Here is a 24,318-nt window from a genome sequence, read left to right on the forward strand (position 1 = left end):
GTGGACCTATGTCCACAACTTTTGTTATATAAATTTATTGATACTTTAGAACCCTAAATTTTAAATTATAGCTAAATCGGTCTAAAAATGTAGCTAAAAACGTCAAAATACCGCAAATCGGGAGGTACCGTTATATGGGGGCTATACAAAAACGTGGACCTATGTCCACAAGTTTTGTTATATATGTTTGTTGACACTTAAGAACCCTAAATGTCAAATTATAGACAAATCGGTCTGAAAATGTAGCTAAAATCGTCAAAATACCGTAAATCGGGGGGTACCGTTATATGGGGGCTATACCAAAACGTGGACCGATATAACCCATCATCGAACTTGACCTGCCTGCAAACAAAAGACGCATTTTCCCAAAATTTCAGCGTCCTATCTCTATTTTTGTGGATGCTAGAGTGATTACCACAGACGGACGGACGGACGGACGGACGGACGGACGTGCTCAGATCGACTTAGAATTTTACCCTGATCAAGAATATATATACTTTATAGGGTCGCAAATGAGTATTTCAATGCGTTACAAACGGAAAAACAAACTTAATATACCCTCCATACTATGGTGGAGGGTATAAAAATATAAACTTTAACCTCAATAATCTTGATTTTACTATCACTCAAAAGGTCGAACAAAACATAAAAAAACGACAGAAAAATCCCTTTTTTGTACAATAGGCATCTACTAATTTGTAGCAAGAGACCAGTTTCAAATAATCTCAACGGGCGACACTGCGGTGGAACAGAATTATATCATAAACAAGTAAGAAAACGTTAAGTTCGGCCGGACCGAACTTTTTATACTCTCCACCAAAATTAAATTGAAAGAGAATGGAAGAATTATTTTCCTTTCATCTGCGAAAGTACTTAGCTCCGCCTAATTTCAATCATTTTGGTGGGATAATGAATCTAAAACGTTCAAAATACCGAATATCGGGAGGTACCGTTCTATGGGGGCTATATGAATGCGTGGACTTATACCAACAAATTTCAGGTGGATAGTTTTATACACCCAAAGATAACTAAATACCAAATTTCAGCCATTTTGGTAGGATAATGTAGCTAAAACCTTAAAAATACCGAAAATCGGAAGGTACCGTTCTATGGGGGCTATATTAAAACGTGGACCGATATATTCCATTTTCAATACCAACCATATTGCAAGTAATAAACATTTCTGTACCAAATATTGACTCTCTATCTTTAAAATTGCGAGCTGTATCTTGATTTCAACAGACAGACGGACGGACGGACAGACGAACATGGTTAAATCGACATAGAATTTTAACCTGATCAATAATATATATACTTTATAGGGTCTCCGACGAATATTTCGATGTGTTACAAACGGAATGACAAATTTAATTATACCTTCCATATGGTGGAGGGTATACAAATGGTTGATATAGTTTTTTTTTTTTTTTTTTTGCAAATTTCAAACATAATAAAGAATTTGTAATTGTTATGATGTTTAAAATAGTTCATTACAAAAACGTGCTAGAAACTATGTACAAAAATTTAAAACCACAAACATTAAGCAACGATTTTATCTTTTATTGTTGAATTGCTCTTAGCAAAAATTTCAAAAACAAAAGATAGCAAGAATGTTGTTTCTTGATGTTGTTTATAAGCCAAAGTATTGGACGTAATATGCAACAAACGATCAATAAATACAAATAAACACCTTGTTCTGAACTAAGTAACACTTGCAGTCAGCCTAAAATAACGAATAAACGCTTAAACAACACTTTAAAACTTAACAAAAACTATGCGGAAAATTGCTCAAAAAGCCTAACGTGTTCATTAGTCTTTGTACTTTCAAATATGTTGGACAATAAATATACCAATGTAGTTAATGTAGTAATTCTCTGTAATACTTCCTCCAAATACTTTACATATTTCTTGAGAAATTTAAAACATTTTAAAGTTTTATTCAAAAATTGAAAAAAATGTGTAGCATAAGCTAATATCCTATGGGACGAAAATCATTTCAAAATCTGCAATTTTTACTAAATGTGTAATCCACCAAATTTTAGAAAGATACATAATATCATCATCAGATTCATCTGAATTGACTTTGTCCCATGGTTTTAGTGATACCATAAATACAGAAATTGTGTAATACGGGAGAATTGCACTTTTCGTTTGTTTACCTTTTGTTTGCTTAATCAAATTCATTGGAAAGCGTGTTTTAACTCCTGGGTAATGAAGTTTATAACGAAACATAGAAGACGTGGGAAAAGTCCAACATTTCTTTTCTATCACGGATAATGGAGGTTCCCGGATAATCGATTCACTGATAATCGAGGTTTAACTGTATAATTGTTCCACAAACATCCCAGATGGGACAAGGGAGACTTCTCTCATATTAATGAGTGCACCCCGATTCATATTAGCTCAATGATATGGGACCTACTGTTTATTGCCGAGTCCGAACAGCGTGTCCTAAGACACTACTTGTAGAGAAGTTTTACAAGGCTGAAATACTCAGAAAATGTCGCCAACATCACTGAGGGGTATTTTGCCACCGTTGAAAATTTTTGATGTTGTCTGTCCTGTGAATCGATCCCACGACCTTTTGCGTGCAAGGCGGGTGTGCATACCATTGCACCACGGTGGCACCCAAGAATATACTCGTGCAAAAAAGGAAACCCGAAAAAACTTTATAACTTTGCTATTTGTTACCCTTTCTAATGAATATGTAAGGTAAGACTAACACGTTAGCCTATATAGGCCAAAATATAGGAAAAAGTTAAAAAATTGTGCATATTTTATTCGGGTCAAAAATACCTCGACTCCGAAACCCTGGTTATAATATTGGTCAAAATTAAAATATTTAATATAGATGTATGGATTTCCTTAAAGTTTTAGTTACTTTCCACAAATTCGCAAGAATGGCCACTAGTACCAAATTGTAGCCTAGCGCCTATAGATTTCAAAACTGTGTAGACTTTTTGCGGAAATTTGCGGTTTTGGCAGTTATGACCAAAAGTATAACTCCCTTTTTAAATGCTGAATTTATATTATTTGAATTTTTTAATTATTTGTATTATCCTTTATGTTCAATATAATGTTTTTGTACTATTAGAGATTTCTATTGTAACTTAGAGCCGCATTGAAAACTCGTGAAAAAGAAGACAATTTTTTGGGCGTATTCACTTTAACAAATAATTTTTCTTTTTTGAGACACCCTAATGTTGCGCCACGCCAAAACATGGAGATTTTCCCTCTACTGAGAACTATAAATACATTATTACAGGTAAATCTGCAGAAAAAGGTGATTAAAGCTTATAAAGCCCGAAAAAGGATGGTAACCCTATATGGAGGTTGTAGTCAAAAGTGGACCGATATACAATTTCTCTATATGGTGGTGTTCTGAACTCTGAGCTCATTATTAAAACCTATTCGGTTAGAATATTTGGTTGACATCTGCCCAAATAAATCGATATATAAATCATATGGGGAGTAAACCAAATCATGGACATACTGACAATTTTTCGTGGGTATGCTTACTATGCAATAATAAGTGCTGGTACCGGATTACAGCAAATTTGGTTGAACAATGTCTTGGTAACAGTAAAATACTTAAATTCAAGATGATTCGTTACATGGGAACCACGCGAAATCTTGGACGTAGGACTGCAATATTTTTGTTAGAGTGTTTTTAGGCCACGAGGACCCATTGATAACAAATTTCAATTCGATATATTATCTAGGAGTATTTTTGTCACACCTTCCCATGTAAGTGCCACCACTGTGCAACTCTAGTATACCACATTGCAAAATGTTGCATATTCCAATAAACACAAATCATATCCAGGACAATTGTAAAATCTTATAATCGTTCTAGTGTCAATAAATCACAAAGTATTTCATTGTGAGGTTTTAAACCCTTTGGCAAACAAACTCAATTTTTCTTTAATTTTTGTCTATTTCTTTGGAATTTTCGGTATTTATGATATTCTACACAAAAGAATTTCAAATACGTATACCACAGATTACAAAGTCAAATTCGAATGATGAATTACTTGGTAAATTGATTCGTTAGTCAGAAATATATATCTGACCACAAGCCATTTTGTTTACTAGCAACCCAACCGTAATACAAACAATTCTCATCCCATGAGCCACATGGACAGTACAGGCCATTCAGTTAGTCACTTAGTAAGTTTGTCATGCAATTTATTGTTGCTTGATGTTCTTGTATTTATTACTTTAATACATTGAAATCAAATCCCTTTTTTGTTTTTGTCTTGCAACAACGTGATTTACATGCAATCATTTAGGACCTTTTGTCACCCACCAGTTCTTTTTTGATAAAAAATAATAAGTGAGTGAGAGAGTGACTAAGTGACAAACTGTTTGACTTTTCGTCTGACTGACTTAATAAATGACAGTTTGCCTGAATGAACTGCAAAAGTGATAAGAGACATGCAAATTGCATGTATCTGCTGAATCGTTTCTCTGCTTAATTATTTCTCAGAATTCAGATTTCATCGTTTATTTATGGGCATGAACGATTGAGGCGGGGAGAATAATGAATCCTTCTGTTTGTAAAGTGAAATAATTGAAAGCATTTTGCTGGCATTAATTGTGTTTCAACTTAAATGTAGTGTGACCTATAATATTAAGAACGAAATATATTGGAAATATTATTTTGTATTCCCTACACCACAATGTGGAAAGGGTATTATAAGTTTGTTTTGGCAAAAATTCATGTAGCACCGCGAAATATTCGTCGGAGACCCCCAATGTGGCATACAAATCTTCATATCTCGACTATATATAGCGATTTTGAGATGTGTGTCCATCTGTTCATTATAAATTGTAATCAAACTCGATTTGTGATGGTATCAAAGAGGGGTTATATATCACTGGTCATAGGGCAGAGGGTATAAAAATAATAATATTTTGCACATTGGCCTATTTTTATGAGATTAATCTATACTTGTCCCTTTAATGATATGGATAGGAAATATTATTTTAAATTCTTATAAAAATTGTTTTAGATTTTCTGCAATTTTTCTAGCAATGTATCATCCTTTTGAAATGTAAAACCAACAACACCTTTCCGCTATTAAAGAACGAAAAAAAAACACAACACATTTATGAGTTTCTATTGAATCAATTCCATTAGGCAAATAAAACGCCATTTTTGTGAGGGAAGATATTCATATACGATTTCAATACCCAACATAATTTCGATATTTGCATATTATATAACCCAGTGGTTTTTTGTTTGAAGGTAATAAATAACTATTATTTTATGGCGAAACTTGAATTGAATAACTAATGTCACAGGCAAAAGAGGATTAAAAAGCATGCTTAGAATGGAAAAAGAGGATACAGAAAAAACCTATAAAATTCTCAATAAAAATATTATTTTAAGTGTAATGGAGTGAAAAAAATTACACAAAAACAGCACGTCAATTCATACACACCAAATACCCAAGAGAAGGTGTTTCAATGTGTAGACATGTATCCTTGCTCCCCAAAAAATATGACTTATTTAAGGGTACTACAATGTTTTGGTGTTCATAGATTTTCCAAATCCTTATTTCGACCCACCGCCACCACCACCACCTGTTTTTAAGTAAATTATAACCTCAATATCTGGTCTTAACTACCCACTGCCTAGAAAATAAAAAAAAAACAACAGCAGGATTATCCTGCCAAGCCTTTACGCACTTCCACTTCAGACTTCCAAGAAAAATAAGAAAAATTTATTCATATTTATATTCAACTTTTAATATCTTCTGCTGAGAAGGAAGTGTCATAGTCTGCCACTTTTTTGTATCTGTTTCTTTACAAACCTTTTTAATGTTTTAATTTTCCGTTTTCTCACAAATGATAAGATTTTCGTTTTTCGTTTTAATATTTGTACAAAGTATAGTGAGTGGTTTTATTTGTAATTCAATGTGGTTTGTATGTGTATGTACAATTCAATTTTGTGTTGTTTTGAGATTAGGTTTTAATTAGTGAAATTTTTAGTGCAATATATTTAATTCAGGCTAGGTTCTTTTTTATACAAATTGGTGGGTAATGCAATATACTTCGTGCAATATTAGATTTTAACTAGTTTTAGATTCTTTAGGTAGGTTTAGATTTTAGATAGATTTAAGTTTTACATAGTTTTAGGTTTTAAATATGTTTAAGTAATGTGCAATTTAGGCTAGTTTTCACTTTTAACTGTTCTGTACAAAATGTGTTGTGATTTTAATTAGGTTTTAAGTAAATATTTTAAACTTTGTGATTTTTGTTTTTGTATGCAATTACGTGTTATATGTACAAAGATGGTTAACAACTTTTATGTTTTGTGTTTAACAAAATGTGATTGTTTCTTGTGTGTAATTTCTAGTTTGTACTTGTGATTATTTTATGTTCACTTTCTGTTCTTTTAACAATATGTATGTGACTTGAGCAGATTTTATGTTGTAACAAATTGTGTTATTGTAACTTGTGTTCACTGTGAGAGTAACGTGCGCTTGAAATACCGGTGAGAAACTGAAATCCCTTTGCTGCCTTGATCGCTTTTAAAGCATAACTATGTTTTCCAATGCTATTGGAAGGCAGCAAAGGGAATAGACTAGCAGTTGCATAAATATGTAAATATATATGTATATTTGCGAACCGCTAGCCCAAAGTAAATGACAAATTTGACAAACAACAGGTTCGACCAAAGTAATTATGACCGGTATGGTCCTTGACCATACATGCTCCCCCTCACAGTGACACAGTGATAAACTCCGCTTCTCTTCAGCTCAGCTTCTCTCCATGTTTTTAATTGGACCGCTGATGACGAAGCCCAACGCCGTCTCGTAGCCGTAAACATCGCCCAGCCCAGTAAACATTCGGCCTTCTCTGCTTATCGCCGGGTACGTGTCACCGCCTAGTTCCAGTTCAATTGGGAGGTTACCTCTGGGATCAACATCGGCCAGACGGTTTGCGGGGAAGTCGACTGTAGGGTCCTCGATAATTGGGTCGCTATATGGCCGGTATGGGAGCTCATTCGTAATTAGGGCGTTTATCTTCAATGCCCACGTATCATTGGTGTTGCGACTCATGATTTTAAATGTCGTAAATCTTCTGTTTTTGTGCAGGAATGAACGCAAACCCAGGCGCCTGAAGGATGAGTAAGAAATCCTGGACATTGCTGCCCCTTGAAGAACGAGCGCTCGAATTGTCGCGTACGTCTCAATTTCTTCCGCCACCACACGTACCATCGCTGTTGGCACAAAGACAAGGTCCCAAGTGAACCTCACAACTACATCGGGAATCATCGGTTGAGGCTCTTGAATTTGGGGAGCCCCATGTAAAAGGGTGTGGTGGCGATTGTCGCATTTATGGCAGCTCGTCAATGATGTACAGTCGGGTGCGAGGTGGCTTCTAGCCAGACAGTTACGACAGTAGCTTCGCCTCTCTACTGTCTCGTATCTTTGATGGGGTGACATATCTAGGAAGCGGCGACACGTACTTAGCGCGTGGTCATCCTGACACAGACCACACGCACGCTGCCAGAAGCTGGGGCGATCACGGCGGGCATCTTGCTGGCGACGGCGCTGGGATGAACGGCTTCTGTCTGGTTGCTGGTGATGCTGTTGTCGCTGGCTTCCAGGTGAACGGGATCGGGGTCTTCGGGCTTGTACTGGTGCACCATTGGCTGCTGGCATGTTGCGATCCTGCAAATAGGCTGCCATATCTGAAAAGAGGGAGAGGCGAGTACCAAGATTTTTACAAGTAGGGGGTCCGACTAGTCAGTCGGTAAATAATTTGACGACTTTCGTTATGGGTCGAGTTACTATTCCTCCACTAGTACGTATATCTACAACTCTGACATTGGTGTCTACCCCGTGATATGTTTTGTCGACTCTTCCCATTTTCCACTCATTGGGAGCCAGTCTGTCGTCTTTAATGACTATTAAATCCCCCTCTTTTAAGTTATCTTGCTGATATTTCCATTTAGTTCTACGGTGTAATTCCCTCAAGTACTCTAACTCCCATCTCTGACAAAAATTGTGGGAAATAATCTTGAGCCTTTTCCATCTATTTGCTAAGTTTATGTCGCAATCTGAGAAATCAGGTTCGGGTGGAGCAAGAATTGGCGTGCCAATCAAAAAGTGACCGGGTGTTAGTGGGGATAGATCGTTTGGATCTTCGCTAGCAGAACTGAGGGGTCTAGAATTCAGACATGCTTCAATCCGTATTAAAATAGTAGAAAGTTCCTCAAATGTAAAGTTCATTTTCGGAATTGATTTACGCAAATGGGTTTTAAAGGATTTGACACCTGCCTCCCAAAGACCGCCCATATGGGGAGCTCCAGGAGGAATGAATTTCCAATTAAGATTTTGTTGTATGTTTTGATGAATAACAGAGTTTTGTAGAGTCTTGAAAAAAGCGAGTCTTTCCTTTTTCAAAATTTCCGCAGCTCCCACAAAATTCGTACCATTGTCTGAGTAAATACATGATGGGCAGCCGCGCCGACCAATAAATCTCGAAAATGCTGCTAGGAATGACTGAGTTGATAAATCGCTGGTGGCTTCGAGGTGCATAGCTTTTGTCGCGAAACAGACAAAAACACAGACGTAGCCTTTGGTGATCAAACAAGCTCTACCAGTGAAGTTTTTGATGTTGAATGGGCCCGCGAAATCGACCCCTGTTGTGTTGAATGGGCGCGACAATAACGTCCTTTCGGGGGGCAGAGATGCCATAATTTGCTTTTGAGCATGACTTTTGTATAATACACATGGTTTGCAGTTGTTGATAACCTTTTTTATCAACGGCTTCAGTCTGAATATCCAGAATTCAGATCTCAAAATACGTGTTAATAACTGGTTCCCACCGTGTAACGTTACCTTGTGTGAAAATTCAACAAGCAAATGTGTCAACTTCGCATTGTACGGCAGAATAATAGGATGCCGCTCATTGTAGGTGAGAGCCGGCGATTGTACGAGCCTACCATTTGCACGCATAATGCCTTTTGCGTCTAGAAACGGGTTCAAGGTTAGCAAAGAACTGCCTGATGATATTCGAGAGCGCTTTTGTAAAACATCGTACTCATCGGGAAAGTAGAATTTCTGGGTTCGTATAATGGCGGCTCGTTTTCCGCTTTGAATTTCCTCTGCTGTAAGCTCCATCGATGAAACTCGAAGATGCCGTCTATTTTCACCGGTATTCCGCCAAAATCTCAAAGCATAAGCATATGTTCGATAAAGTTTTGATAGAGAGGAAAAATTCTGCAAGGGATATTCATCGATACTAATCGCCAGAACTTTTACAGTTTTCGCTTCTAGATTAGTTTCTTCATTAACTTCCTTTAATGGCCAACTGGATTTCTGTAATTTTAACCAGTGTGGGCCATGCCACCATAAATGATGACTATTTAGTTCATTAGGCGAGCAACCGCGACTAGCAATGTCTGCTGGGTTATCCTCTGAGTCAATATGATGCCAATTTTCGTTCCCCACATTGTCTAAAATCTCTGATACTCTATTCCCGACGAAAGTTGACCAATGGCAAGGCGGTTTCTTGAGCCAGGCAAGGACTATTGTAGAGTCAGTCCAATAGTGTAATGAAAAGTTTGAGATTTGAAGATTTTTTAAGATCGTATGCGTCAACTTCGACAGTAAAACGGCTCCGCATAGTTCCAGCCGTGGAAGAGAGATTTTTTTAATAGGCGCAACTCTAGTTTTGGCCGTTAGCAAAAAAGTTTCAATTTCGTTATTCGATTTTTCAATTCTTATGTACAAGGCGGCTGCGTAGGCACTCTCTGATGCGTCGCAAAATCCATGTATTTCGATGTTTGTGTCTGGTGAGAAATGAATCCATCTTGGTATTTTCAAGTGTTCTATCTCGCAACTATTTTTGACGAAGTTTTTCCAATTTAGCATTGTAAGGGGTTTCAGAATATCATCCCAGGTTATCTTATCTAGCCATACTTGTTGCATGACTAGCTTCGCTACCACTACAATAGGCGCGAGCCAACCACATGGATCGAATAATTTCGCGATCGTTGAAAGTACTTCTCTTTTTGTATATGAATCCTTATTTTCCATGTCTGGAGGGTTGAATGTGAAGAAATCTCCTGAGATATTCCAACGTATCCCTAAGGTTTTTGTAGATGCATCCTCGGAAATATCAAGTAGGTTTACAGGAAGTAATTTTTCTGCAGGTAAATCACTAATAATCTGTGGGTCATTTGATGTCCATTTCATTAGCTCGAATCCTGCAGATTCCATTGCAGAAATGAGTTCTTTCCGAGAATTGATTGTATCTTGTAATGTGTGCCCTCCGGCTAACACATCATCGACATATAAATTTTCCAATATTATTTTTGATGCTAGAGGGTAAGTATCCTTTATGTCTTCCGCTAGTTGTATTAGAGTTCGCAGAGCTAGAAAAGGTGCGCAATTCACTCCAAAAGTGACCGTAAGTAATTCGTAGTCTTCAACAGGATCATTGAGAGATTTTCTAAATAGAATCCTTTGGAATTGGGTTTGCTTGGGGTTCAACAATATTTGCCGGTACATTTTTGTCACATCGGCATTAAATACATATCTGAAGAATCGCCATTTCAGTACTTGTAACACAATATCTTGTTGTAAGATTGGTCCAGCAAATAAGTTATCATTCAGGCTCTTCTTATTTGATGTTGGACTCGAAGCATTGAAAACAACCCTAAGTTTCGATGTGATCTTATCGGGTCTGATAACCGCATGATGAGGTAGGTAATAGTTCGGAGCTTTGCTAATGTCCTGTGCAGAAATCTTTCGCATGTGTCCTAGCTCAAGATATTCCAGGATAGTTTTATCATAAAGTTCCTTAATGTCAGGAGTTTTCATTAGTTTTCTTTCCATCCTATAGAATTGCGCCAGTGCTATATTCCTCGATTCTCCGAGCTCCTCGTATTTTTTAAAAGGGAGGGTAACTATGTATCGACCCTCTGGATTTCTTCGAGTGGTTTCCATGTAATTTTGTTCGCAAAAGACATCATCCTCTGACCTCAAAACCTGTTTTGGGGTTTCTTCCACCTCCCAAAAACGTGTCAATATTTTCTCTAAGGAAACTGTATTGCAAAGTGTAATTTGTCGTTGTTTCTGTGATTCATCTAGCAATGGTCCGCCAATAATCCATCCAAAAACTGTTTTTTGGGCTAATAGAGTACCAATTGATTTCATCGGAGCTCCAATTGTAAAGATAAGTGGTCCTATATCCATTCCAATTAACAGATCGACTGGTTGGCTGATATAGAATTTAGGATCTGCTAACTCCATATTCGTGGCATCTCTTAGTTGAGTCTTATCCAAAGTATATGGCGGCAAATTAGATGGTAACGATTTTAACACGGGTGCCCAAACTTCCAATTTAAAGCTGGGTTCGACTCGTGATCGTAAAGTAAAAACGCAAGATCTATTTGATGTTTCTGCAACAAGTTGATTTATGCCTGAGACGTGTACAAGGTTCTTTCTTGTTGGCAAACTTAATCGATTTTTGAGCTTTTCTGTAATAAATGTAGACTGAGACCCAGAGTCAATTATTGCTCTGGCGTCATAAAATTGGCCATTTGCTTCAATTCGCACAAGAGCCGTAAAAAGCAAGGTTTCTCCAGAACTTTGTTTGTTGTTTCCATTATCCTGGAGAGTCAAAGTAGTTGTATTTAGTGGTTTTTCATTCGAAGTGGACTGTATGAATGTAGTTAGAGTTGAAGTACTTGTACTAGGGCGTTCTCCATCTCGTTCTAGGGTTTGTATTGCGGTTCGGTTCTCCGTACCTTTGTGAAGCATGGTATGATGTCGTTGACTGCAATTCCTACAGCCAAAACGACTCTTGCATTCTTTAACTCCGTGATTGGAAGATAGACAATTATAGCATAAGTGAGAATTTTTGACAACGTGAATTCTGTCATTCACATTTTTGGCCAAAAATTGTGCACAATCTCGAATAAAATGATTTGCCTTGCAAAGTTGGCAAGTATTCTGATATTGTTGCTTGGGTTGTTGAGAGAAATTGGCTTTATTTTTTCCCATAGCGCTCTGATTTTGAGGTTTCTGAAATGTACTTGTTTGGAAACTGTTGGTGTATCTCATCCTTTTATTTTGCTCCACTTTAGGTTGACTATATTTAGAAAAGTTCGGCTTAATATTTCCCACCGACTCCATGGTTTTGAATTTATGAGTAAGATATTTATTGAAATCTTCCCATGATGGCAAAGTTTTGCAATCCTCCAGCGAATTTTCAAATTCCTCCAAAAAGGATCTGGGTAATTTGCTGGAACACAGATAAATTAGAATTGGATCCCATCCAGAAACTGGAATTTTTAGTGTTTCCAATGTCTGAACGCAAGTATTTACTGTTCTCTGCAACTTTTGTATTGTGAAACTTGAATCAGTGGTAACGTTTGGGAGATTGAAAAGTATTTTGAGTTGCTCGTTTACCTGCATCCTCCTGTTCTCATATCGGTCTATCAAAAGTTTCCAGGCTACCTCAAACCCGTCATTTGTTAAAGGCACGTGGCTTATAATTTCCTGAGCTTCGCCTGTTGTTTTCTGCATGAGATGAAAAAGCTTTTCCACGTTACTCATTTTGGAGCTCTTTATGTATATGGCTGTGAATAAATCTCTGAAGGTTGGCCAGGCCGCGTATCCTCCTTTGAAAGACTCCGTATCACATGGCGGCAATCTCGAAATCGGGGTGAAATCGGGTTCTGTGCTGGCTTTTTGTTCCATTTGGGATTCTCGTTTGGCCTTTTCTTCCTTCTCATTCAGTTTAACTGTTTGTATTTGTCCGTTAAGTGCACCAATCGCCTTTTTGTAGACGTCCATTGCTTCCAAATAATGTTTCCTTAATTTATTTTTATCGATCGGTTTTTCCTCGGCTTCAGGAACATAGTCTCGACACTCCTCATAAGCTCGTTTGACTTGATCGAACACCGCATCCAGTTTCACTCGTGATGACTCCAGTGAATGTATGTCGTCTATCTGGTTCGCGATTGCTAAAATTGACGTGTAATCACTAAGATCATTCACGCAATTCGCAAACTTTTCGCATAAAGATTTGTCCATTTTGGTAAGTGAAGGGTCAAACTTTCAAACAGATTTTTGCTTAGCAAGAATTTGACAAAGTCGCCCAATGACGAGGACAAACTTGTTCCTTTTGGTTTTGCAACAAATCCAAAAAAATTTTGAGTTTTCAAAATTTCGGATGTTATTTTCCAAATTATAAAATCAACGACGAATAATTTGAGGAGTCAAAATGATCTTAAATGGTTTTAAAATCACTATCGAGGTTTTTGTGAGAGAAAAAGAAATATTTGTAATCAAATATCTCTTAAAATCGCCAAAAAATTTAACTTCGACAAGAAAAATTCTTCCAAAACGAGCATAAAAAAATAGTGGCGAGAAAAGCAATAGAATTGTATGCAATTGTTCCAAAAAAGTTGAGTAAAGTTTTCCAAATTGAGTCAGAAATGTGCAAAATACGACAAAAAGGCAACTCTTGATGGTCCACAACACGATAAGAAGCACAAATGAGCAAAAAAAAATTTAAAAATTTTAAATAAATTTTATCCACAAAAGATTGTTCAAAAAATGTTTGTTGGGTTGTCACTTCATGGGTTCAGCAACGTGTCAATTTTAGAAGCACAATTTATCAAAATTTTATAAAATCACTTAAGATTCCGCTTACAGGAGGATTTTATTTAATTTTAGCCAGTGTAATATCCAAAATTAGATTTTTCCAAAGTTTTAAAGTTTTTTGTTGAGACAATACATGTACTCAACAAGTCCCAGCAAACTGTTCCACAGGTGAAAATGTTTGGGGAAGTAAATGTTCAGAGTTTCAAACAAAAATGTTTCATAAAACAAAAGTAAATGCTTTTGAGCAAAGTAAATGTTTTATCAATTGGTAAATATAATAAAGGATGAAATATTCATAAATGTTGAGTTTATAAAGTGAGGTTATCTAACCTCCAAGTGTGTTCACGCTTGTATTGTATTTACTCGGTTGTGTATGACAATGACGCCACGCTTCTCCAACGGTTATCGGAATTTGTATATAGGGTAATGTAATATGGCGATTATGTAAAGTATTTTCCCTATAGGGTTATGTGTAAACAAAATCCGCAAAAAAATATATGTTTAGTAAGGTTATGTTGTTTTGTATAAGTGACGCCAAAATCTGCGCTTGAATTTCCAAATAGTTGTTTATATTAGGTTTGTATTGTAAGTTATTGTAATTCTTCCAACAAAAGATGGGTTATTTTTATGTAAATTCCTCTAAATGTTGTTGTGTCATCAATATGACGCCGCAAATCCGCGCCAAATTGCAAAAATTTAGTTTGGTTATGAATTTTTGAGAGTATTCCCAGTATTGGGATTGCAAGAGTTAAAAACAAGGAGTTCAATATTCCCAAAAAGCTTGCATGTTTTTATGAGGTTATGAATTTGTGAAATTATGCCGCCAAAAAATGCGCCATAAGTTTCAGATGTACGCTTATGTATTGGTGTATGTAATTTTTGTAAAATTTTTCAAAAGAGAGTGAGAAAAAATATGTCTTTGCAACACTATGATGCCAAAGATTGCGCCAAAATTTTCATATAAAAACTTGTTTGTGTATGTAATGTAAAAAATTCCTCAAAATGAGATGGCAACTTTCCATAGTTATGTAAAATTTCCAAAAACTGTGAGTTTGTATTGTTTTCAAAATGGCTAACAGGTTATGCTTTCATTTAAAGCGTTCAAAAAGGCGGGTCAGATTCCACAGTTCCCACTGTATTCGGACGGACACAAGAGAGTACGAGAGAGAAAAAGTGTTAAAATGTTCCAACTTTCCACAAATAGAGCAAAATTTCCAACAATTTTCTAAATTTCCAACCTTTTTTTTATAAATGGTTCACGTTTTGTATGTATGTGTGTCTATTTTGCCAAGATTTTAACACCAAATTCCCAATTTCCAATGTATGTGTGAGCAAGATTTCTAGGTTATGCGATTGTATGTGTAGATTTTAGCTCTAATTTCCAAGCTTTGGATGCTAACTTCTCAAAATTCCAAAACGTTTCCAATAAAATTTCTCTTTTCTTCCAATATTTAGTAAAAAGTCCACAATTTTACGAGAAGAGAGCGAAAAGGTCTGGATTTGTACGTGTATGTGTAGGCTTATCCAAAAAAAGTTTCCAAAATTCCAAACAATTGTATGTGAAACAAGTAAAAAGAGAGCAAGTTTCGTATGTGTTTGTGCGGACGTGTATGTGTATTCCCTCGTAATCGTTAATGGGTCAACGTCAGTCCTTTATCCAGAGATTGGGTATTTTTGTGTCTCTAGCGTCAAATTATCCAATACTGGGACGCGTCATCAAGGGTAATACAGAGTCGGTACCGTATTTTGCCGCACCCTGTATCCTTTGAATCACGCCAACAACAAAAATTTCATGGGTACTCACTTTGTTTCCTTTTTAGTGGACAAAAATGTGTATGTGTATATGTGTGTGATTTGTTACCACTCTCTTGGCTCCTTTGCTTCTTCTTGTCGGTCCTGTTCTCCGTGGCTCTCCGCTTTTGTTGTTGACTGTTGGATTGCTCTTTATTTTAATTTGTTTTTGCGACCCGTACCGTATTGTTATTTGTTAATTTTTTGTTGTTTTGTTGGTATTTGTTGAAAAATAATTATGTAAAATGAACTTTATATTTGTGAAAAAAAAATTGATTTTGTTTATGTATTTGTGTTTTTTTTATGTTTGAAAAAAACTAAATTATGATTTTTATTAAGGTTCCACTGTTTGCCTTTCGTGTTCAATGTATGTGGGTTCCACTGTAAATGTAGTTAATTTGCACTCTCCTTATGTATTTACTTTCCACAAATTTAAATGTCACTGTTTATGTTGTTGTTGTATTCACTGTCTTTTATGCACTGTTTCGTTGTTGTTGTTGTTGTTGTACATAACCGGTATTAATTTGACACTTTTATGTTATATTTATTTTGCACAGTTTATTTATTGTTTTTAATTTTTTGTTAATTTCTTTGTATTTTAACTTTTTTGTGTTTTTCCACTATTTTTGTATTCCATGTTCTCACTTTTTCCAATTTTCTCTCACCGATCTATCTTTATGTTTTTGTTGTATATTTCCAATATTTCTATTTCTTGTATTATTCCACTTTTGCACTTGTTGTTGTTATATATTATTTTTGCACTTTTTTCACTGTCTTATGCTGTGTTTGTTGTTTTTATTGTTTTAACCACTCACTGTTCTATTTTTTTCAAATTTATTTATATTTCTTTTAATTTTTTCGTAATTGAATTCATTTATATTTTCACTGTCACTAATTGTTTTGATGTTTTTATTTATTTCTCTTTATGCGTTCAATTTGCCGGTGTTCACTGAACGGTTCACTAGGGGCTTAGTTCAATTTTTATTCTCTTTTATTAAATTATTTTGGCAATGAAATTTTATTTTTTTCTTTTTCCAGCACTATACGCAATTTTTAAATGATTTTTAAAAAACACAAATCTGGCTCGTATGGACCAAATGTTTCTTTACAAACCTTTTTAATGTTTTAATTTTCCGTTTTCTCACAAATGATAAGATTTTCGTTTTTCGTTTTAATATTTGTACAAAGTATAGTGAGTGGTTTTATTTGTAATTCAATGTGGTTTGTATGTGTATGTACAATTCAATTTTGTGTTGTTTTGAGATTAGGTTTTAATTAGTGAAATTTTTAGTGCAATATATTTAATTCAGGCTAGGTTCTTTTTTATACAAATTGGTGGGTAATGCAATATACTTCGTGCAATATTAGATTTTAACTAGTTTTAGATTCTTTAGGTAGGTTTAGATTTTAGATAGATTTAAGTTTTACATAGTTTTAGGTTTTAAATATGTTTAAGTAATGTGCAATTTAGGCTAGTTTTCACTTTTAACTGTTCTGTACAAAATGTGTTGTGATTTTAATTAGGTTTTAAGTAAATATTTTAAACTTTGTGATTTTTGTTTTTGTATGCAATTACGTGTTATATGTACAAAGATGGTTAACAACTTTTATGTTTTGTGTTTAACAAAATGTGATTGTTTCTTGTGTGTAATTTCTAGTTTGTACTTGTGATTATTTTATGTTCACTTTCTGTTCTTTTAACAATATGTATGTGACTTGAGCAGATTTTATGTTGTAACAAATTGTGTTATTGTAACTTGTGTTCACTGTGAGAGTAACGTGCGCTTGAAATACCGGTGAGAAACTGAAATCCCTTTGCTGCCTTGATCGCTTTTAAAGCATAACTATGTTTTCCAATGCTATTGGAAGGCAGCAAAGGGAATAGACTAGCAGTTGCATAAATATGTAAATATATATGTATATTTGCGAACCGCTAGCCCAAAGTAAATGACAAATTTGACAAACAACAGGTTCGACCAAAGTAATTATGACCGGTATGGTCCTTGACCATACAGTATCAATATTATTAATTTCCTTTCCCTCGTTTCATGTTTTTTCATTCTTTTTGACGTTGTTTGTGTGTGTGCTTCGTGTTATTAGGGAAGGGTTGTAAGGTGAACAAACATCTGAATTCATATTTTTTCACTTTTTCTCTTAGTTTTCTTCATTTTAGATTTTCTTTAACAAAACAAAAAATACGAACAAAAAAACAACATCTTCAAACCGGAAGGAAACGTTATTGTACATCTTATCGTTGTAACAACACTCTTGTAATCCTTACAATGGAAATATGGAGGACTTCATGTGTGTTTTTACGCTTTCTAAGTGATCCTTGAGGGTAAAGGCGGCAGAAAAAAGGTGAGAACACAGATTTTGTTATTCCAGTGAAATTCCCCAAATGAACGGAATTGCTAATATCTAAGGGAAGGCAGCGGGACTGGGTGGAGGATTCTTGTTATGATTCGTGTTGGAAATTTAATAAAGTTTGTCCCCAATAACATCTAAGCGTTTGAGTAATGAACCCGTGGATTATTAGTTATGCTTAGGGTTGATTTTAGCAGTTTTGATGTGTTATTTTTATAGCCTCAGGGTTTAGGCTAATGAGTTTATGCAAATATAAAAGGGTTATGACTTTTTGACCTTTTTTCTAAAAAATGATTTTCTGTTCTAAGTATGAATGAAGTTTTGCCTATTAATGGCTAAAATAACATTTTTTCATTTAAGTATTAAAAAAGGACCATCGCAAACCCCTTTGAAACTATATTTTAGTGGAATAATACTACGAAATAAAAAATGTCATTTGTATGTCTGTGTATCATTAACAAAATTAAGATTTTATGAAATATGATACAGGGATACGAGGTTGTTAAAAAGTCATTACCCTAACACAATCAAACTGTGCCTCATCGAAATAATAATTTTGGTCCCATGTTTGTTTGGATGAAATCCATTTCACACAAATTGTAGTCGATGTAGCCCTGAACGTCCATTTGTCTGTCTGGCTTGCGCGCACAATAACTTTTGACCGGATTTATCGATTTGGTGCAAACTTCGAACAACGTAGTATTTTGTCTAAACTTAGCTAAACGTTGAAGATGGACCACAACGGTCTTTTCCGATATAATGGCCCAATAGCTCCAAAAACCCCTTCCGGCATCAATTAAAATAATTGATGAGCACTTCACCAATCCTACGACGGCTTCATTCACCGGATCGACTGGATGTCATCTTCGACGTATGATCGTCACCCCAATAGTTATATGTTTTTGTGCGTGTGTTTTCCGTGTTCTTAGGACCGTGACGGTATCGAGAACAACCCCAGTCTATGGATCTGTTCCGGGTGACCCATACAAGAAATGTATGGGAATAGTTAGAGTTGAGCCAAATTAACTATAAGGAGCAATCTAGTTCACTACCCAGTTCAAATGGCCCATATAATTTGTATGAACAAACTGCGTATACGTAATATCACACATTAGATTTTATGCCGTTGCTCATACGTTTTGGAACTAGTACAGCGAACTAGGAACTAGATTACCCAACTCTACAGATAGTAGTAAAGTGTGGGACTGCCGAGGTAGAGATGTTTAATAGGTATATAATGATGTGCATTGTGTTATATGCCTGATATTACTTCGCTCTTGATGTGTCCTGAGTCGTCCGAACAAAGGCTATGTTGTGATGTTATCCAAAGCGTTGGACACTGGGCGAACTCAGATTTGGGTATTGGAGTACCTTAATTTATAGTCAGTCACCCATTCTGAAATGTTGATAGGTTATACCGCTACTGAAGCCAAGCAAGGATGTCAGAAATGAGAATATTCTAGAGGCACTAGTCTTCCCTATTATGAGAAGCTGTTACCGATTTGTCCAGCATGGATTCCTGTAAATGCACTGTATCACAACATCATTACACGACATATCCGCACTTAACATTCGAGGACTGAACCGACCGTGCGATCGAATGTCAGTCCTTTGTGGAATTCAGAAATAAGAAGTCGAAGACCAGTAGAGTTAGTCAAGATGTTCCCTAAATTGGGTTGGAATCTCAGAACTGTTTGGCTCCAACCTTCATAAAATTCCACACCTTTCGAACGCCACCACTTTCGACCACTAACTATCCTAAGATATTGGTTGTAAAGTTCTAGAAAATGATTATGTGCAAAAAAACCTCTATTTGCGACAAATTTGAAGTAGGAAAAAGCTTCTTAAGACGCAGACCGGCAGCACCTGGGGTGTGAAACCTTGTTGATCAGTTATAAAGCAATGGGCCGGTCTGAAGTAAAATATGCGGCACCAGTGCAAATGTTTGCGCTACGCAGTTAAATAATATTGAATCCTTTCATAATACCATCCTGAGGACTGCAACAACCATGGAGGCGAAGATTTTACCAGTATATCAACAAAAAAAAAAAAAAGATTTTTGTAATTGGATATCATTCACACTGATTCTGTTGCACACGTAGTTCAAAAATTAAGTGTGAATGTTATACTGGGAAACCACCCTCCACCCAACGCAGCAGAAAAGCCCCATCTGCCAAGAGAAACACGAGTGGTTATATCTAAGATAAAAACAAATATGTACTCTTCAAACTTAAATTTGTAAAGCAATTTTCAAAGAAGTAAATAAAAAACAAAACGAAAATTGTTTTTTAATTATTCTGACCTAAAGGCAAACAAAAAAGCATAAGTTTAAACAGTCCAAAGGTCAACTATAAAAATAAACAATAATTTAATATGTTTAGAATGTTTGGAGAAGCGTATGCTTATCCAGACAAATTCTTTAAAACACATTGAAATTGCTTTTAAAATATTTATTAAATTTTTTCAATATTTCTAAAAACATGTCGCCTTTATAATTTTAAAATGCATATTTAAACCGCCATCCATTTTTGGAATTTACTTTACTTTTTCAGCTGCTGACTTTTGTAGTTATTTATTTACATTTACACTTTATGTATGTGTGTGTGTTTATTCTGACTAAGGGTCCCTCTGGCCCCTTTTTAGCGGTTTCATGATTTTTTTATTTGTTCATTCGCTTTTAAATGATGCCATCTTATTTTTTCTTTTTCAAAGTAAATTGATAATATTCTCACTGAATCTGTCGGTGTTATATTCACACGCTTTGTGAGAGCATACGCAGACATTACGAGCTGGCTGGCAGCAAAGCGTATGTACAGTGGATGCGCCCAACGACAAAAATAAAAAGATCGTGTCATCATTTTATTAACATAATGATACCAATCGCTTCTAAACATTCGACATTTTTCAAAATTCAACTTTGTTTTTCCTTTTTTCGCGGTTCTTATGGTGAAAAAGTATTGAACGATACCTGTGGAAACCTTGTATATTCTAGGCTGTAACTCTGTTATCTAATCACGTACATAAACTTAATTGACATTAATGGAAATGTCAAAGGTTCCTCTTGTATATATAACTCACGGTGGTGGAATGTGTCTTCCACAAATAAAAATGTAGGATACATATTGAAAATTTTAGCAATTTTCACACAAAAGTTTTGGTCCTATTAACAGGGTATATATTGTCTGATCATCATGTTAAATTGCAACCTCCTTCTTTGTCATAAACTCAAACATTACTTAAAATTTCGAGCCGAGCGGACTACAAAATCGGGTAAAATATTTGTTTTTGGTCCATTTCACCCACTAAATATTTTCCGATCATTACCAATAACTGGTCCGAACCGGACCTCCATGCAAAATTTCGTAACGATTGGTCCATATTTGCAGCCTGTAGTTTGATTATAATTTTAAATGGACGGACGTACACATATCCCAAAATCGCTTTATATCGTCGAGATATGAATTTTGTTATACCACATTGGGGATCTATGATGAATATTTCGTGGTGTTACATGAATTTTCGGAAAAACAAACTTATAATACCCTTTCCACATTGTGGTGTAGGGTATAGAAAATATAAGGTTTGCCGACAGTGATATACCCTTAACCTGTGTGAATTGAATTTTTGTACCCTACTCCACAATGTGGGAAGGGTATTATATGTTTGTTTTGCAAAAAATGCATGTAACACCGCGAAATATTCGTCGTAGACCTCCAATGTTATATACCATTTTTCATATATCGACGAGATAAAGCGTCGCCCGTGTGTCCATCTGTCCATTATAAATTTTCATCAAGCTCCAGGCAGCAATTTTGGACCGATCGTCACGAAATTTGGTATGGAGGTCGGTTTCACATCAGAATAGGTCGCTATTGTTATTGGTGATGATCGTGAAATATTAAGGGGGTGAAATGGACCAAAAACAAAATTTTTATCCGAATTTGTATCTGCTCTGTATATTGCAATCATAGTCCGATCAGCCCGAAATTTTATAAAAGGTGTGAGCTTATGACAGTAAAGAAGCTTGCAATTTTACATGATGATTAGATAGTTTTTAGCGGGCGAAATGGACCGAAACTTTTGTGTGGAGATTGGAAAAAAAATTGTATATACAGTGGCGACCAGTAATCAGGGACAATAAATTCAGTTTAATAGATTACTCGATTTCATTTAAAAAATGTGAAGATTTTGGTGAAATAAATTTTCTATATAAGGTATTGCTAGAAGCACTATCGAGTAATGTCTAAACATTCTGAGATTCCCCATATGTGGGGGAAGGACGTCCCGCTTTTCTAAACATGGTCCATATTATCCTGGCCAGCTAATAATGGACATTAGTAGTTAAATCAACATTAAGGTTAAGCGATTCACATTTTTGTACTGCATAATTATTTACTATTATCAAGAAGAAAATTTAGTAAGCTTTACAAAATGGGCAAAACCTTTTATAAAGGAAAAACCAAAAAGTTAAAACACTAAAGGTGGCATAACTCATGCATTTTTCAACCGATTTCATTGGTTTTCCCTATTTTGTAAAGCTAACTAAATTTCCTTCTTGACAAAAGTAAATAATTATGCAGTTTGGTGTCTTCAACGCAGCCTAGAGCACGAGGAAAAGCATTTTCCTGTTTTTTAATTCGTTTTTATCACACATAAATCACTATAACCTAACCATTTGTTACCCGATATTTAAAAATTATGGCTTGTTCGAAAGACATGATTTTCACCTTTTAAATAAAAAATAAGCTGTAAAAGTCCGTTGTGGAAAAAAGAAGTTATGTCCGTTTTTAATTGAAAATCCAAGAAATCCCGTTTTTCACTACATTTACCGTTATAAAATCAAAAAACGAAGTGACCCAGAGAAACCACAAGTATTTTCGTCTTCCATGGACTCCCACAAAACTGAATATATGCATCAGAACCCCTGCAAAAAAATTTTGTCAACTTTTGTAGCACAGTGTAATTGTTCCACAAACTTCCCAGGCCGGACAACGGAGACTTCTCTCATATCAATGAGTGGACTCCGATTCATATTAGCTCAATGATATGGGACCTACAGTTTATCGCCGAGTTCGAACGGCGTGGCCTAACTAGGCGTTTACACCAGACAGTTTGTCTTCAAATATATATGTACATTTGTCGACTGTCTTCCAGATGTCCATAATTTTTTTACAAACAGTCGGGTTAAAAAATTTTTGAAATTTTTGTAAAAATAAGTAAGATAACACTCCTCAACAAAATTGAAAAAGTTGAATGTTTCAGCCGAAGTTGTTGTTGCTTCTAAATGAAGTCGGCGAGTTATTTTCAAATCCGGTCGCGGTTTTATATTAGTGTCGAAAAACCCACAAAAAATTGTTGTTTGTATCCGGAAATAGCGAAATTTTGGGTAAAACTCGTAAAAACCGATTTTGAGCTATATCTCAAGAACAAGAGCTGATAGAGAAAAACCTCGACCGGATTTGAAAATAACTCGCCGATTTCATTTAGAAACAACAAAAGCTTCGGCTGAAACAAAAGTCGTGTTGACCAGTGTAATAATTGAAATGTGTTGAAAACAAAAGAACATGAACAAAAACAAAATATGTGAACAGAAAACAAAGAGAAATCGATGATTTTCATTCATAATTTTACAATTGTTTTTGCAGTTGTCTGGACGCCTACGTCACATACACAAGTTTTGGGATTTTGACAATCAATACATGAAGTCAACTGTCCTGTCATGTGTAAACGCAGTGTAAGACACCACTTGTAGAGAAGTTTTACATGGCTGAAATACTCAGAGAATGCCGCAAACATTACAGAGTTTTATTTTGCCACCGTCGAAAATTTGATGTGGCCTAGCCGTGGAATCGAACCCACGACCTTCTGCGTGTAAGACGGGTGTGTATACCATTGCACCACGGTGACACCCGAGTATAAATATTGAGTTTACTTATTTTCTTTGTGTCCGAGGCTTAGGGTATATCTCCGTCGGCACAGCTGACTGATACTTTCTAACTTGTCTTAAAAATATGTTGCTTAAAAGCCCCGATTGGTCATTATAAAATAAGGAAAATAATACCTCACGTTTCTAGTAATGACGGCGTATATATGTAAATATATATGTTCTATATCTTTGGTATGTTGCCGTGTATATCAACTTATGTATGTATGTATGACGGGACGGCTAAAATATGTCGCAATCATATAAAACAAATTCCGTGAAAAATAGTACCCAGGTGTAGTGCAGTAGGGTATCACATGGTCGGCCCTGTCCGACTATAACCCTATCTTACATGTTAAGAATGAACACATGTTTTTATGATGCTCCCATCTGAAAATATTTTTACAAATTTTCTAAACATTGTTAGTACAGTGAATTTCGATATGCTTTTACACTTTTACGCTCATATAAGTGTCATATGCAGACATACTGTTTTACATCTTTCCCCTATGGTTGCATCCCACTGTGCACTGTTGCATGATACCATGTACACAGGAAATGATACTTTAATTTCAAAAAAAAAAAAAATCATACTGCTGCCGA

The 24,318-nt window shown here is 35.6% G+C and overlaps 1 protein-coding gene across 1 annotated transcript; it reads right to left on the bottom strand.

The window, feature by feature from the left end:
• Positions 1–6,767: 6,767 nt before the first annotated feature.
• Positions 6,768–15,562, bottom strand: LOC141399638 (uncharacterized). Its single transcript, XM_073979142.1, has 2 exons — positions 15,442–15,562; positions 6,768–7,705 (listed from the first exon to the last, which is right to left on the bottom strand). The coding sequence occupies exon 2, from the start codon at positions 7,701–7,703 to the stop codon at positions 6,768–6,770; it is 936 nt and encodes a 311-aa protein (XP_073835243.1). The 5' UTR covers positions 7,704–7,705; positions 15,442–15,562.
• Between the last annotated feature and the right edge of the window lie 8,756 nt (positions 15,563–24,318).

This window comes from Musca autumnalis, unplaced genomic scaffold (assembly GCF_047663935.1).
Source record: "Musca autumnalis isolate F117 unplaced genomic scaffold, ASM4766393v1 scaffold_1, whole genome shotgun sequence".
In the NCBI taxonomy this organism is placed as follows: domain Eukaryota; kingdom Metazoa; phylum Arthropoda; class Insecta; order Diptera; family Muscidae; genus Musca; species Musca autumnalis.

What these genes read in the sequence shown, in the direction of transcription:
- LOC141399638 (XM_073979142.1), bottom strand. Translation starts at nt 7,703, where the DNA reads ATGGCAGCCTATTTGCAGGATCGCAACATGCCAGCAGCCAATGGTGCA.